The sequence below is a fragment of the Hemicordylus capensis genome, chromosome 3 (genome assembly GCF_027244095.1).
Source record: "Hemicordylus capensis ecotype Gifberg chromosome 3, rHemCap1.1.pri, whole genome shotgun sequence".
In the NCBI taxonomy this organism is placed as follows: Eukaryota; Metazoa; Chordata; class Lepidosauria; order Squamata; family Cordylidae; genus Hemicordylus; species Hemicordylus capensis.
Window position 1 is genome coordinate 192,078,200 of NC_069659.1, and position 16,582 is coordinate 192,094,781.

At 43.6% G+C, this 16,582-nt stretch overlaps 1 protein-coding gene across 1 annotated transcript; it reads right to left on the bottom strand.

Moving 5' to 3' along the window:
* Positions 1-6,182: 6,182 nt before the first annotated feature.
* Positions 6,183-16,582, bottom strand: GDF2 (growth differentiation factor 2). Its single transcript, XM_053304499.1, has 2 exons — positions 16,246-16,582; positions 6,183-7,720 (listed from the first exon to the last, which is right to left on the bottom strand). The coding sequence occupies exons 1-2, from the start codon at positions 16,580-16,582 to the stop codon at positions 6,798-6,800; spliced, it is 1,260 nt and encodes a 419-aa protein (XP_053160474.1). The 3' UTR covers positions 6,183-6,797.

Genomic DNA, 16,582 nt, shown 5'->3' on the forward strand with positions numbered 1-16,582 from the left:
ATGAACGCCACTCTAGGTTCCTTGGAGAAAAAGCGAGATATAAATGTAAAAATAAAATAAACACCATGAACTTAAACAGAAAATTAAACTGCACATTAACATACCAGAAGCAGCACTATATATATGGGAAGCCAACCAAATAAACCACTAGGCCAGAAATGTTTCTCCCCCAACCCCCCACCCCAACCCGCCCTGCCAATTTTTATTTTTATTTTACTTTTTGATGGAATCGTGCAAAAGTTCATTAATTTCAGTAATGCAAATTAAAAGGTGAAACTGATATATGAGATAGACGCATTACATGCAAAGCGAGATAAGTCAAGCCTTAATTTGTTATAATTGTGATGATCATGGCGTACAGCTCATGAGAACCCCAAATCCACAATCCCAGAAAATTAGAATATTGTGAAAAGGTTCAACAGTCTAGGCTCCAGGTGTCCCACTCCAATCAGCTAATCAATCCATAACACCTGCAAAGGGTTCCTGAGCCTTTAAATGGTCTCTCAGTCTGGTTCATTAGGAATCACAATCATGGGAAAGACTGCTGACTTGACAGTTGTGCAGAAAACCATCATTGACACCCTCCATAAGGAGGGAAAGCCTCAAAAGGTAATTGCAAAAGAAGTTGGATGTTCCCAAAGTGCTGTATCAAAGCACATTAATAGAAAGTTATGTGGAAGGGAAAAGTGCGGAAGAAAAAGGTGCACAAGCAGCAGGGATGACCGCAGCCTGGAGAGGATTGTCAGGAAAAGGCCATTCAAAAGTGTTGGGGACTTTCACAAGGAGTGGACTGAGGCTGGAGTTAGTGCATCAAGAGCCACCACACACAGACGGATCCTGGACATGGGCTTCAAATGTCGTATTCCTCTTGTCAAGCCGCTCCTGAACAACAAACAACGTCAGAAGCGTCTTACCTGGGCTCAAGAAAAAAAGAACTGGTCTGTTGCTCAGTGGTCCAATGTCCTCTTTTCTGATGAGAGCAACTTTTGCATCTCATTTGGAAACCAAGGACCCAGAGTCTGGAGGAAGAATGGAGAGGCACACAATGCAAGATGCTTGAAGTTCAGTGTGAAGTTTCCACAGTCTGTGTTGATTTGGGGAGTCATGTCATCTGCTGGTGTTGGTCCACTGTGCTTCATTAAGTCCAGGGTCAACGCAGTCATCTATCAGGAGATTTTGGAGCACTTCATGCTTCCTTCCGCAGACGAGCTGTATGGGGATGCTGACTTCATTTTCCAGCAGGACTTGGCACCTGCCCACACTGCTAAAAGTACCAAAACCTGGTTCAATGACCATGGGATTACTGTGCTTGATTGGCCAGCAGACTCGCCTGACCTGAACCCCATAGAGAATCTATGGGGCATTGCCAAGAGAAGGATGAGAGACATGAGACCAAACAATGCAGAAGAGCTGAAGGCCGCTATTGAAGCATCCTGGTCTTCCATAACACCTCAGCAGTGCCACAGGCTGATAGCATCCATGCCACGCCGCATTGAGGCAGTAATTGCTGCAAAAGGGGCCCAAACCAAGTACTGAATACATATGCATGCTTATACTTTTCAGAGGTCCGATATTGTTCTATTGACAATCCTTGTTTTATTGGTTTCATGTAATATTCTAATTTTCTGGGATTGTGGATTTGGGGTTCTCATGAGCTGTACGCCATGATCATCACAATTATAACAAATTAAGGCTTGACTTATCTCGCTTTGCATGTAATGCGTCTATCTCATATATCTGTTTCACCTTTTAATTTGCATTACTGAAATTAATGAACTTTTGCACGATATTCTAATTTTTCGAGTTTCACCTGTAGTACAATGCATGCTTGCTACCACAAGACCAGCTTATCAACTTAATTGATTGGAAGCTGAAAACAGCAAGAAACCTCCAAGCAGTACACTCATAGATAAAGCATACAGCCCTTGAAAAACATGTGAAAGACAAACCACTTCACCAAAACTATAATATTGCATACGCATACATGGGACTACATTCTGCACCACTGAGCAATCAGTGAGTGGATTTTTAAGGCAAAATCGTATGAAACAGAGCTGAAACGTAATTGGTATAAAATTTTAAGGGATCTTTAAAATCAAATATAAAAAGAGAGAGACCACTTTGGGAGAGCAAAGCAAAACTTCAAGTTGAAGAACACAGAGTGCAAAAAAACCTTATGCATAGACTAAGCCTACAGACCCCTGAAACATTAATTAATTTATTATTATTATTATTATTATTATTATTATTATTATTATTATTAAATATGTTTCATACAGATCCAATGCCTTAGTTACAGAAGTCAAAGGCTTTTTTAAAAAAACAGAGTCATGAATGACACAGTAAGGGGCCACAATATCCCTCACCTCACTTGCCTCCCATTTCTATGTTAGCAGCTCTTTGCTGAACCTGTGCAGACAATACTGAGCTCGGTGGACTCAGTATAAGGCAGCTTCCTATGTTCTTATGGCTAAACCTGGGACAGACACTGGTGTATTCATCCATATTTCTAGAAATCACTCTTCATCAACAATTGATCACATAGTTTTAAAAATGGAATATATTTTTTTCACTCAGTAAATTGAAGGCCACAATCTAAAATAAAAATCAAGAGACTTTTTACATGAATTCAAACAAATTTATTATACCCAAAGCACTGAAGCGTAGCTAACTACAGAGGGGTTTGACTTTCCTGGGCTTTCCGCCTTATTAGGAGAGGCCCATTCTCCAACAGTAACTCATTAGGGCCTGCTTTCCTCCGAAGCCTTCTGTCTAAGGAAACGGACATAGGACCTTTTCCCAGGCATACGAACAAAAGGATTCTAGGTCTCTGTCTGCAACTAGTGTTGTGAGTAAGCCGAGAGGCTTCCCCTTCCACCCTTTTGTCCGGGTCTCTTGGTTAGGTAATTTGCCAGACACCAGTATCAGAGTTTCAAATCAAGCTTTATTGCAGTAACACAGAGCTCAGAAAGTAGGCGGCCGCCCCGATATTTGGGGCCACCTCCTTATATAGCATGCTGTTTACAATTTATTCTTGCATCTGCGCAGTTTAGCTCAACTGGATTCTATATCTATTCATGGTAATACACTTGGTTCTACAATCCTTGATTTGCTGAGATGGTTCTTCATGTTTCTCCCCCCTCCCCTTTCCCCCGAGAAAGGGCATGCCTATCTCTTTCGATTCTCTAACTAAAATTAAGTTTCGTTTTTGCCTGGCGAGTTGGCCTTGAGTTTTGTCTCTGCCCAGCAGACCGGACACCCCCTCTCTAACTTCTTGCGGTCGAGTCATGTGCTGTCTCAAAGAGATAGATGGCAGCAAACCGCATCTTGCTACAAAGAGCCGATTGTTCACTTAATCTCACACCAACTTGAGCACAAGAATTAAAGCAGGCAAACATTTTTGTTAGAGCATGTTTCACAGAGCAATCACAAATCCCATCAGCGCAAGCAATCATCACATAACCCATCTTTCCTCCAACACTAGGAAGCAAATGAAAATCTCCCACTCTCTCCCACTCCCACAACCCTACAAAAGAAGAATCCCCAGAATGGAACAACCCACCTCCAATACCTACCAACGAGGGCAGCTGCTGACTGGGAATCAGACTTTGGAATCAGAAGGTGGGGAAGTCTTTTTCTTTTAATGACTTGGGTTCTGTTCAGTAACAACTCCCTGCTATTGGGGGGGGAACTCTGTCAGAGATTCAACATGCCTGTTGGGCCTTCCCTTCCTGCACCCTCTTCCCATCCTCCTCCCTTACCAGGGACTATGTTGTGGTGGGGGCTTTGCTCCCACAGAGCACTGGAGACAGTCACCTCGCCACTTGCTGAAGCTTGGGGTTTACAATGACCTGCTTTCCCCTTTAATTTGTTTTAGTTTATCAGGTTGTGTGGGGAATTGTGGGATGTGTAGTTATTTTAAGGCATGTGGCCATGGAGGGCACATTTTAAACTAGAAGCCATAGTGGAAGGCAAGTGGTGAGGTGGTTGTGCATAGAGGACATAGTCCCTGCTGGCCCCAGGAGGAGGATGGAAGGAAGGTGATGTCCAACAATAAATGTTGGGCTTCTGATGCAGCTCAACAATTGAGAGGGGCCATATCAGCCCCTCCCAGAAATTTCCCAGTTAGCTCGGGTTGGATATGACATTTTCCAGCATGCACAGGCCTTTCTTTGTGTACCATTTCCCAATCTGTAGCAACCTACTACCCAGCTGTGATTAGTTCCTCTAGCTAAAATGTACAAGCAACTGTAGGTGTTTGTATGCTTTATACAGCTAAAATAGCAGCTTGAAAGAGGGGGAAATGCACAGGGGAAAAGATTTAAATCCATCATTTTCACAGACAGATGAGAGTACCAGGTTCTTCACATTCTCCAGATCATTTTCTAGTGATCAAGAATAGCAAAGCCAGAAATGTGAACCAGTGCGATGTAGATCTCAAGTGGTTTGGGGATCCAATTTTGCTTCACAAAAATTCCCATATCCCAGCTTGCAATAGTAACAGGGACTCAGAGAGTAGACACTGAGGGCAATTCCTCATCCTCCAGAGATGGTGGGGAATGAAGCCTGCTGATTGGGTCAATTTACTGTTAACTAAATGGTAACACTCCATGAGGCAATTCTCACGATCACCAAAAAGCTGGCCAAGGGAGCCTAGCCCGCTTTTTGGCAAGCGTGAGAACCACCTCACGCAGGTAACCCTCTTAACTAGCCCTCCCCTTAGACGAGGTTAGCGGAGCGAGTGCCAGGGAGGCTGGCGGCAGCAGGCCCGGCCCGGCCGGAGAGGCCGGCGGCAGCGGGCCCAGCCCGAACACGGAGGCCGGCGGCGGCCCGGCCGGAAACTGGGGCGGGGGGGAGAGAGGTAGCCGGTCCAAAAAAAATGCGCTGATGCTCTGTGCGGGGGTCGGCTTGTCATCTATATTGTATGATGTTATATTGTTCAGTACAGCTCTGCTGTACATTCGACAGCACTCTGAAACACAACTGAATCCTACAGCGCTCTGAAACACAACTGGGATAAATGTTTCCTATATTCCTAATCTAGCCCTTTCACTTGATGCAGGTTAAGCCGAGGGGACAGGTAATCTCTATGTCACTCCCTCTGTGCTGTCAGTCAAGTTTATTTACAGTCAAACACCAGAAATCAAAACATATGTACAAATAAGAAGTAGTTTGGTATAATGTCTCAGCATAACAAATAAACCCAAGTTACATGAGCTGGTCTACTATCTGATGCCTAACGTTCCTAGCCACAACACAGAACTTTGTGACATTAGTCATTATCTCCTTTTTCTGATCAGAAAGCAAGTAATGAACATAAAATATGTCTGTACGCCCTCGATAATCGACCAATAGTGGAGCAATAAAACATTGACAGAAGTCCCTATAAAGGGAACAGTAAAGTAAAATGTGAAAAATCGATTCCTGATCTCCAGAATCACACAGGCACAGTCTCTGTTCTATAGGAATCCTTCTGAACCTACCCTCCAAATCAGCTGAAGGTAATACATTAAATCAGGCCAACGTGAACATCCTGAGATATTTAGTAATTGTAAGTTTATCTAAATAACTCACAGTTTTGTTTGGGGCTGTAGCCCCCCCCCCCAAAAGTCCTTGGGAATTAAAGACCTATCAATTTGCACCTCCATATCATATATCCATTGTTTTAGTGCCAATCTCGCACGGATGAATCCCATCTTCAGCAGGACTTCTAAGCTAAAGCCATAAAGGCTTAGCTTACAAAAAAAATGATGATTTCCAACGGGAGTTAAAGCTATCCATAAGGGTAAGATGAGCATGGCCTGTAGGGAAGAAATGTAATTTCAGCCAGTAACTTAAAATGGGAAGCCACACCTGGGCCTCCACTCTAGGAATACCAGCTTCCAGCCTCAGGATCACGTTTGGGATGCATCTAGGGGTCTGTAAATTAGATCTTAAAAGCTTTGTCTGACCTCCAAAGCTGCAAAATTAGCATATGGATCCAATTGCGATCCATACAGCATCTGAGGGCTGGATCCCTCTGTGCTGTATGTGGCTATCTTCACCCATATGGATGTGGATTGTGCTCTAAAGCAGAAGTGCCTTGTCTGAATGCCCTGTGGGGTGTGTGTGTGTGTGTGTGTGGGCGCGTGCAGAGGAGGCACAGCTGCCCCTCTCCCCCACCCCAGTGTTAATGATAGCCACACTGCCTGCAGACTGGCCATTTGTCAGGTAGAGCTGCACAGTTCATTAATGCTGGAGTGGGAGAGAGGCAGAAGCAGGTGTGCCTCCTTTGACCTCCCCCCGCCGGGTCTTTAGGACCAGCCGCTACTGCTGTAAAGAAGTATATTTTTATTATTTTTTATTCAAGCAAGAATTACATATATCTTTCCAGTAAGGCCCCACATGTTCAGAAGCAGACTTCTGAGTGGCGGACAGAGTGGCAGCCCTAGGTGCTTATCAATCATTCTGAAATATAAAATATTTTATAAGTGGTTTTTTTTTTTTTACTTTCCACAAATTTCCCATTTTTCCTCACTAACCTTCAGAAACAAATTAAGAAATCACACCTTTCCCCCCAGAATTGATATAGCTGTGAACATATCAGTTGGCCACATATATGTTCTTGACTAATTTGAATGACATTTGTTTAGAATTCAACAATTCTCATATCCAACCATTTATTTACAAACAAGTGCCATTCTATGAAATGTCCATAGAGTAAGGTGTACACACACGACTTTACATTGTGAATGTACAGATCTACAGACAAGCCAAAAACTGCTTCCCGCTCCCTTCTCAGAGAGGTGTTTCTGATACTACCTGCAGCCACATTCTGCTACTTTCATCCCTTCATATTGGTATTTTAGGGTGGGGATCCCAGCATCATCTTTATAAAGCATGGAAATTGCATCCAGCTTAGTGGGAACACAACAGGCTTTGGCAGCTTTCTTGGGGTTCTTGTAGTGCACCAGGGTCTGAACAATTGCATGTTTGGTTGGGGTGACATTGTCAGTTAAAGGAAAAAAACAGCCCCCTTTGCATTCAAATGCCTCATAATCTTGAGGTGCAATGATCCATTTCCAGCCAATTTCTTCAAAATTCACATGGAGAGAGGTTCTTCGACAGTGGTTGATTTCAACACTCCGTTTGCTTCTAGATAAAGGAGGATGGATTCCATTGACCGACAGTGTACTCTGTTTGTGGGCAGTATTGTTCGTCACTGCATTCTTAAGCACACTCTTACGTTCATGCACCATTTTCTGAAGTCCAGTGTGATTCTCCTTGATTCTGTTGCTGTGATCATTAGAAAACACCATCAACAATGGCAAATGGTTGGAGTCAGGTTTTGCATTGATGTGCAGTTTCCCACAGTTGATGTCACCTTGAACATGACTCTCCACAGCAATTTCCAGTCGACTAGTAGTCTTGGTTTTTTCTGCCTTAACCCATCTTTTCACAGTGCCAGACACATCAAACATAACCCAGCCACATTCTTGGATTTCTTTGGAGACTAGGGAGGATTTTACATCTTTTGGCTTTTCCCAGTGATCTCTTTCAAATACATCATAAATGGCCATGTTTCCTTGAAGATGAGAGAAACATTCTGCCTCCTTTTGACAGTTAACATGAATTCTTAGCTCAGCTCTGGTGACTTCTTCATGCCATGGTATGGAAGCATTGAAGAGCAAGATGTATTTCTGAAAGGAATTAATTTCCAGTGATGTGAGAGAAGTAACATCTGCAGGAGAAAATTCATAAATACTATTACCATGACAAAGAAAGAAATGGCCATATCCATCCCCAGACAGTACCTCTAGTGACTGTTGCTGGTGTCTATCATGTTTCTTTTTAGATTGTGAGCCCTTTGGGGACAGGGATCTTTCTTATTGATTTGTTATTTCTCTGTGTAAACCACTTTGGAAACTTTTGCTGAAAAGCAGTATATAAATTTTTGTTGTTGTTGTCGTCAAAGTAGACCTCAGTCCTGCAATTTCAGCAGTTTATTGTTGTAAGAATGCCCATGTCTCCTGCTAACTACCACTCAAAGGCCATGTTCTCACAATTACTCCCCCCACCCCCAGGTTAGCTGGTTTGGGATGCCTGGCACATGATCAAGAATACTGCTAGGTTACTGTGGTGTAGTCCTCCTCACATTGTCCTAGCTAGTGGCTCTGGGGGAGTAGATCATGGTAACATTGGCTTCTAGGGACCCGGATGGAATCCCAGTAGCCCTCACACTGCCCTCACCATGGAAAGCCTTCAGCACTTCACCACACATGCCACACAGACATTCACCACACACTCATTGGCTTTGATGCTGGAGTGAACGGCTGCAGCAACTCTGACCATCCTTGGTTGTATTTGACAATCCCCAGGATGCTTTGTAAACACTCGGCTCCATCATGGAACCACGGCAGCCTCCAGAGCAAGCACTGGCTGCAGTATCCTCTTCTCTGGCAGCTACAGGGAGTGATCATCTGGACTGCAACCTGGCTGATCCCCAGATTACCCCAGCAGGGGGGTAGGTTTTCCAGGACTAGACTGACAGGCAGGTTGTGCAATCACAATCCTGCCTGAACCCTGGGGTTGTACAGTACCTTCCCTAGTGTCTTCCATCATGATGGGGGCACTGTCTGCATCCAGGATGGGCAGGTGCAGCTTCTTAGAAGAGGAAGGTAGTGAGAGGGCAGGGAGGGACCTTTCCCCACACCCAGCCATTGTGAATTAGCCATTTGATAGGAGGCAAGGGCAGTCCACAATAATCTCCTTGTGCCAGCACAAATTAATTGTCCTGTGCCTGATTTGTTTTATCCCAGGTGCCTTGCAAAGGAAGTACAATATTTTGGAGTGTGCTTCAGCTCATAACTTCACTGGTCAAAAAATAGACCTCAATAATCCCTGGGAACCACCTCCAGCTACTGGAATTCTTGGAGGATGGGGAATGAGGAGCCACTTGTTCAACACATCCCAGTTCTATCCATCCTCAGTCACATGTTCCACAAGCACATACACATCTCCAACATCCCCCCACCCAAGTGAGCAAGCAGCATCCCATGCCATTGGTTCCACAGGGAGTGCACGGGGCCGCTGTCACATGAACAGTCAGGTCTCCCTGCCAGCATCTGTCAGTGGAGTGTGGGGCTGCTGGCCATGCATTGCTGGTCATGGCATTCTGGGCTATACCTTGAAAGATTGGGTGTGGGTGTTGAGGCTGGTGTGGGCAAGGTATGCAGGTATGGATGATGGCTCTCCCACTGCTTCTATTTAGCAGTGGGAGAGCCACAGGCCCTATTCAGACCCAGCACAGCATTCTTTTAGTGGTGGTTCCTGGTGTCTACCTTGTGTTTCTTTTTTAGACTGTGAGATAGGAAGCCAGGTTGTTGTTCTATACAAATTGCTTTTAGAACCTTTGGTTGAAAAGCAGTATATAAATAATAGTAGTAGTGAATACCAAAGAAAACCACTTGGCTCTGTAGTTGCCAGGAGTTGACACCAACCCCACGGCACAACTTTACCTTTATGTAAGTAAGTATATAAAACAAAGTAAAATATTCTGCCACAAAAGAGGATGGCAGTGTAGGGGATAAAATAGAAGTGTGGAATATCCTTCAGTTTTTACAGATGAAATAGAACACACTAACAACACCTCTATTAGTAATATCTTCTAGTAACACCCAAACCATAACAACAAGATTCAATATTTGAACCCCCATCCTGCACTCTTGCACATTGTGGAAGGTTCTTATTTTGCAATTAAATAATCTGTCTGGTATTAGTGTCTGAAAGTGGGTGTATTGAACTGGCCATAAATTAGAATACTTAAACCTATAATCTGCAGTGATGCCAGGTAGGGACGTGCACGAACTGGCCCCTTTTATGGGTCTCCGAACCAGTTTGAACCCTGGCTGGCTCGAAGGTTTAGACCCTGGCAAAACTCTTGGCTGAAGACCCCATGACCCATCAGACCCCAACTCACTTCCTGATGCCATATTGGGCACCATGCCCTCCAAGCTGACCAACTAATGGAGAAGAAGACATGTTCTGATAGGCAAGGGCTCATCCAACCCTCTTGACGGGTTGACCCATTAAAAAAAAAAAATCAAATTTGTACACTGCCCCAAATTTTTGTCTCTGGGTAGTTAACAATATCAGGAGGGCATCTTCGCAGGCAGTGGTCCAACACGTTGCAAATTCAGAAGTGCAGGCACTCTCCATGACAGCCGCATAACCACTCCCAGCCTGACAGCCACACTCCCATATGGCCACACACCTCAAACAAATGACCTATTTGCATTTTTAACACAGTTTTATTGTAATTGTGTTGTTTTGTCTGTAAATATGCAGGCTATAAAAAACCCTTTTAATAAAAAGAAACCCGCCCAAAGTATATTGGACTATATTAGCACCACCAATCATTTAAATTCTGAGGGAACTTTTAACAAGTGTTTTGGCAGAAAGTTACAAAAAGTTCTGGAATTGAAGCCCTGACACTGACCATCATTCACCCCAATTTGGAGGACATTTCCCTTCTTTTCATAGGAAAGGAGTAGTGCTCCCCATTTTTTTTGCACCTCATAATAATTCTGGAATTGCTGGGCAGAAAGTTCTCAACATGCAAATTGTGGGCAAAGGAGTACTTAACTGTCCATCAAGATCAGCTCCTAGACAAAACTGTAGAGGGTGTGAGATAGGAAGATGAACTGTGTTGGCAGAAGAAATTCTGGGGGAGAACCAGTGGGTGCCAGGTGAAATCTGAGTAGGAATGTAAGCTGCCTTAGCTGAACTGAGTCAGACCATTAATCCATCTAGTTCAGTACTATTGTCCACATCAGGGCTGCACAACTTCTGTACTCCAGCTGTTTTGGACTACAACTCCCATAATTGCTAGCCACAGTGGCCAATAATCAGGGATAGTGGGAGTTGTGGTCCAACATCTGCAGGAGGGCTGAAGTTGTGCAGCCCTGGGCTATGCTGACTAGAAGCAACTCTCTAAGGTTCCAGGCAGCTCTGCTTGCAGATGCCTGAGATTGAACCTAGGACCTCCTGCATGCAAAAGTTTTAAACAGATGCTCTACCACTGTTCTATGGCCCCATCTCCATACTAAGCTGTCTTATACCAAGTCAGATCCAAGGTTTCAGTTGAGAGTCTTTCCCAGCTCTACTGAGTTGCCAGGGACTGAATTTGGACCTTCTGCATGCAAGAATGCAGGTGTTTCACTGAGCTATGGCTCCATCCCCTAAGTGTTCACATGTAGCCTCCCATACAAATGCATACTAAGGCAACTCCTTCTTACCAAAAGGGACATTTGATGCTTGTTACCAAAATACTATATCTCCTCCCCAGACCATCGCTCCTTTGCATTGAGGTGGTAGCTGAAGCAGGGAGATTGGTGTGGTGGGGTGGGAGGTGGCAGGGTACAGCCAGCCATCAGGAGAGGCAGGCAGTAGGCCCAGGGGAAGATGCCAGAATAGAGACCCCAGGCTGGGATGAAGTGAGCTGCTGTACTGGGTGACACGCAGATCCTTTTACACACGCCACCCACTCTTTACCACCTGTCTTCAGATTCCCCATTCCATGGAGTCAGTGGGGGCTGACTTGCCCCCAGGGCTCAGCTGGCCTCCAATGTGGTCAACCACTCAAATGGCCTCTGCACATGTGTGGAGGCCAGATGGGACCTCTGGGTGGGGCAGACTCCCCATGGAATGTCAGGTGAGCTGCTGCTGAGTGCCTGAAGACAGGCAACGGAGAGCAGGTGGCATGTTTGGAAAGGAATCGTGTGCCACCCCCTCCCTCCTGGAGCCAACAATTGTTGATTTCCTCCAAGCTCTGCCTGGGATCCAATGCTGGGGAAAGTCCCTGCCCCACTACACCACTAATAAGTCCCTGCCCCACTACACCACTCTCTCCTTGGGAGAGAATCCATTGCCTGGTGAGAAGGTTTGGTCAAGAGATTTGTATCTCTTCTTTCTCTCACCTCCTCTCTCTTCCTCTTCTTCCTCTCACATTTTCTATTGGCCAATGAAAGCATTCCTTAGAGGCCCAGTGATGATGCAGGAGGCTCACTTTGCAGATAGGGGGGTCAGGGAGGTCAGGTATGGTTCAGGGCCTCAGCCTACTCATGCCACTGCTGCCAACAGGGAACAGCCTGGCTGGGTGTGTCCTCTGATGGGTGTGGGGCCCCAGCCAGTGCTCTAACTTGGAGAACCCCTGGTGCTGCCTTTACCTATAATGGAGTTAGCAGTACCTACTATAGAATAGTGGCAACATATATTCAGCAATATTTACTATCTGAATTATGTGCCATTCTGTGATAGATAATTGTGGCATTAGAGTTAAGAGACTTGCACTTTAAGACACTTCTCCCCATTCAGAACTTACCTTCTAGAAACCCAGGGGAGGAGGCTACTGCACACAGAAATTTTTACAAAGGTCCAATATACAAAGGTCCAATATACAAAGACAAAATAGGGACAAGGATTTCCCAGAAAACAGAAATTGTCCCTAGTAAATGTTTGAGCACATGTATAAGATCAGCTAGTTAGTGAATAAACAATGTTTGTTTGTTTTATTTATGTTAATGCAGGCACAGTCTGCTAGACAGTCTGTTAGAAGGCTCATTCTGGCTGTGTCAGAATATACAAGATACACAAGACAGGTACTGGTATTAGTACTGATAACAACAGCCGATTAAGCAGCCAAACCAGTACTGGTTTGTAACAACATGTCAGTGCACTGCAAGAGTATTACAAGTCTTTATCTAATATCACAGCTGAATTCCTTCTGATCACTATGAAGACAACAGTGAACACGATGAATAATCAAATGGGCCTTTTTGGAGTTCATCCAATTTTTCTGTATGACATGTGCTTAGTGATGTACAGTCCACACAGTGATAGGGTTCATTACATTGTGCAGCCTAGCATTGCGTTTATTGAGGTCAGATGTTTGTTTATTGACTGGATTAATAAACTTGATTCTTCTGTTTTGTAAAGGTTTTTGGTGTTTGTATCTGCCTGAGATGCTTATGTCTGCTATAGCCCTGCTTGTATGTCTAAAGTTTAGATCCAGAGGTCTGAGAACGGAGATCCAATTTAGACATGATCATTTAAAAAGGGATCAGTTAAAAGGATATCCATTGAAAGTTCAAAAGTGAACAATTCTTTAGATGCATGACTGCTGAATTGGCAGGGTCTCGGTCCCATTGCACTCCCAATGACATATTTTACATCACAGCTAATGAGGCTAAGTAATGCAAGCACTTCAGATGGTGGACTGATACAGTTGGAAGATTAACCAACCCATTACCTCCACTGGCCTGGACCCCCTCACCTGGAGATGGTGTGCATACATCAGCAATAGCCACCATTTCTATTGCTGTTGCCTTTCCTTTGCTGCCGCCACCACCTCCTCCTCCCTCCTGGCCACCCTGCCTTTTCAAAAGCAAGTGGGCAGTGTGGACGGGCAGGAAATATCTTTAAACCACTTCCTGCCATTCCTTTATCCACCCTCTGGCTTTTGAAAAGGCAGATGGATGAGGAGCAGCAGCAGTGCTGTCAATTTCCCTCCCTACACACTTCATCTCTCATCTCATGCATATCTTTTTAAACTACATATGTTAGCATTTGTTACAAATGCCTGTACACACACTTTTTGGCTCCCCTGTAAAGCACGTTTGAGGTGTTAATTCATACCTCTTCTCTTTTGACCTTTTTGCTGCAGATCACTCCACAGCCCTTGGAGGTGGCACTTGAATCCCACTTGACTATGTAAGTCATTGCTCATGTGAAGCTAGGGACGTGTGGGGCGTTGGGCTTGAACTGGCTAGAGACTACCTCCAGTTGCTCTCTGGTGCTGCACATTTGCAATATCCAAATAATGCCAGGAGAGCAAGTATGACAACCAGAATCATCCAATGTGTTGTTGGTAAGGGCTGGAGTTGCCATTTTCTTGGATTTTCTTGATTTTACCCAGATTTTAGCCATGCCACCCAGTTGCCATTTAGCCCAGTAGCTAGCCTGGGTTCCCAGCTCTCATTTTTCTTTTTCCTTTTTAAAAAAAGTTAAGCGCTAGTCATTCTAGAAGCTGGGATAGACAGCAAAATGTGCAGGTATTTTAATGCGTATTGTTTCTGCACACAAGGTGGTGCACTATAAGTAAGCCCCATGATGGATGCTGGCTTTGGTGTTTTGTTTTGTTTTTTAAGTAGATGTCTGGAGGACAGTTAGGTAGTTTGCTCTTGCACTTTCTATTATTTTGATGTGAATGAGCATGAAGGGCCTATGTGTATCATTCTTGTAATTTGTAAGGTTCTTTTTCCACAGGCAGTGGCCTGATTTTCATGGCTTTATAGTGCAAGCCTATGCATGTCTACTCAGAAGTAAGTTCCATTGGTTTTAATGAGACTTTCTCCCACATAAGTGTAAATAGAAATCTATATAAGGATTGATATATATTTATATAAATAAAAATTGTGTTTTTCTAATTTTGCTGTAAGCCACATGAATGGTGTGAAGTAATATTTTGAATGAATGAATAAATACATTTTCAGCATTTTACCTTTATGATTTTGTGTTGAGTTTTCTGACACTTGCATTGTAAAGATTGTTACTTCCTTGAGTATCTTTTTGGAAAGGATATATCAGACACTATATTTATTTTTAATTAATGGGGATAATGATGATGATTGAAGAGGAACTGATGTGCTTCTAGAACCTAAGGGATATACTCGTGGGTCAAATGGGCCGTAACCCAAAATTTGGCTTAAAATAAGCCAAATCTGGGTAGGATCTTGATTGGATATTAATGGGTGGAAATTAATTGAAGTGGAACTATCTATTCAGAGTGATCTCAGGTAGTGTCCAAAGTTTAGAATTTATTTCTTCTGGGGGGATATATATGCATAATTAATTGGTCTGTCTTCTGTGAAATTTAAATACATTATAGTAATTATTTATAATGTTCACATATCCATATATATTAGCATATGCAAACTTGTGTCCTCTCTTGTCCTCTTTTTCTTTGGTGCATATCCTTTTTATTTTTGAGATGTGTAAGCAGCCACACAACTTTATGAAGGGAACATTGTGACATTCACTTGCCCCTCCCCCATCATGATAGCTTAGTATCAACCCCCCTGCCCCCAATTTCAGAATAATTTAAGTCAGTTCCCAGCTCCCTTATGAGAAATAGTCCAGTGTCCATGATAAGTAGTTAGTTCAGAAGCATGAGATAAATTTATGGTAAGGAAGATTCCCCTCCCCCTGCCACAACGAAAGCAACAAATATTTCCCACAAAGAATTTGCCTCCAATTAAATGGTAAGGAAGTCAAAGCAATCTATTGAGGATCTCAAAGAGGAAAAATGTTCTTGTCCATCTGGCACAAACCCATCCCATCCAATGTCTCATCTCTACCTCTAGATTCAGGAGGGTTGGCTTCTTTTCAGCTTCACCTCATATTTCCCTTTGGTGGACCAGGCCATGAAGCATGCCTTGTGATGGTGCTATACATGTTCACATCTCTAAACTTTATTTCCATAATTCCTAAGAGGTGATTAGCAAAACAGATATTTCATGAAAATATAAAGATTGTTCACAAAGTCTCCACCAATATTTGCTCTTTGGTTTCTCTCTGGGGTTTCTCAAAAGGGGAGATGCAGGGATGTAGCTATAATTGAGCTATAGTTGATGAGTTTAAAGAATCCAGGCCTCCCAGCTCCTGAGGGTCCCCCAGCTCCAACCCTCCCTATTTATTTAATTATCTCTCTCACTCCAAGGGGCCACTGGGGAGAGGGGCGAACATGGGCTCCCTCTCCCCTAGCTATGCCCCTGGGAAGAAGTGTCAAAAATGTTTTGAAAGGCAAATCCAAAGTTATGCTGTCAATTTATTACTGGCATCACATTTAAAAAGCAGTAACATTTCTTACAATATATAAGAAAACAAGCAGAATAGAACATTCAAAATGGATTTTCTGAGGAGCTCAAGGTCCATCTCCTTGGAAAACCCCAGTGTACATACTTAAGTCAGCGTGGTGTAGTGGTTAGAGTGCTGGATTAGGACTGGAGAGACCTGAGTTCAAATCCCCATTCAACCATAAAACTAGCTGGGTGACTCTGGGCCAGTCACTTCTCTCTCAGCCCAACCTACTTCACAGGGTTGTTGTGAAAGAAACTCAAGTATGTAGTACACCGCTCTGGGCTTCTTGGAGGAAGCGCGGGATATAAAATGTAATAATAATAATAATAATAATAATAATACACATACCTTCAGCACTGAAGCTGCGAACAATGTTCGATATGGGACTGGAGGACTTGTCCTTGGTATATCTGTTGTACAAATCAATCATGAACTGGGGTGGCTCCTCTTTCATGTTCTCATGTGAAGGTATCTCTGTTAAATTCAAACTCCTCAAAAAATCTGCTTTCAGGTTCTCCAGGAAAGCCTTAAAGTTGGAATGAGTTTCTGCCTCCACTTTTTTAAGGTTACCATAGTATTTGTGAGAGTTCCCCATCACAAGTAACCTGCCCTGGTCTTCTAAAGGCTTGCCACTTGTCCAATGAATAATAATGACATTCAGAGCCAAAACACCAAAATAACTCAT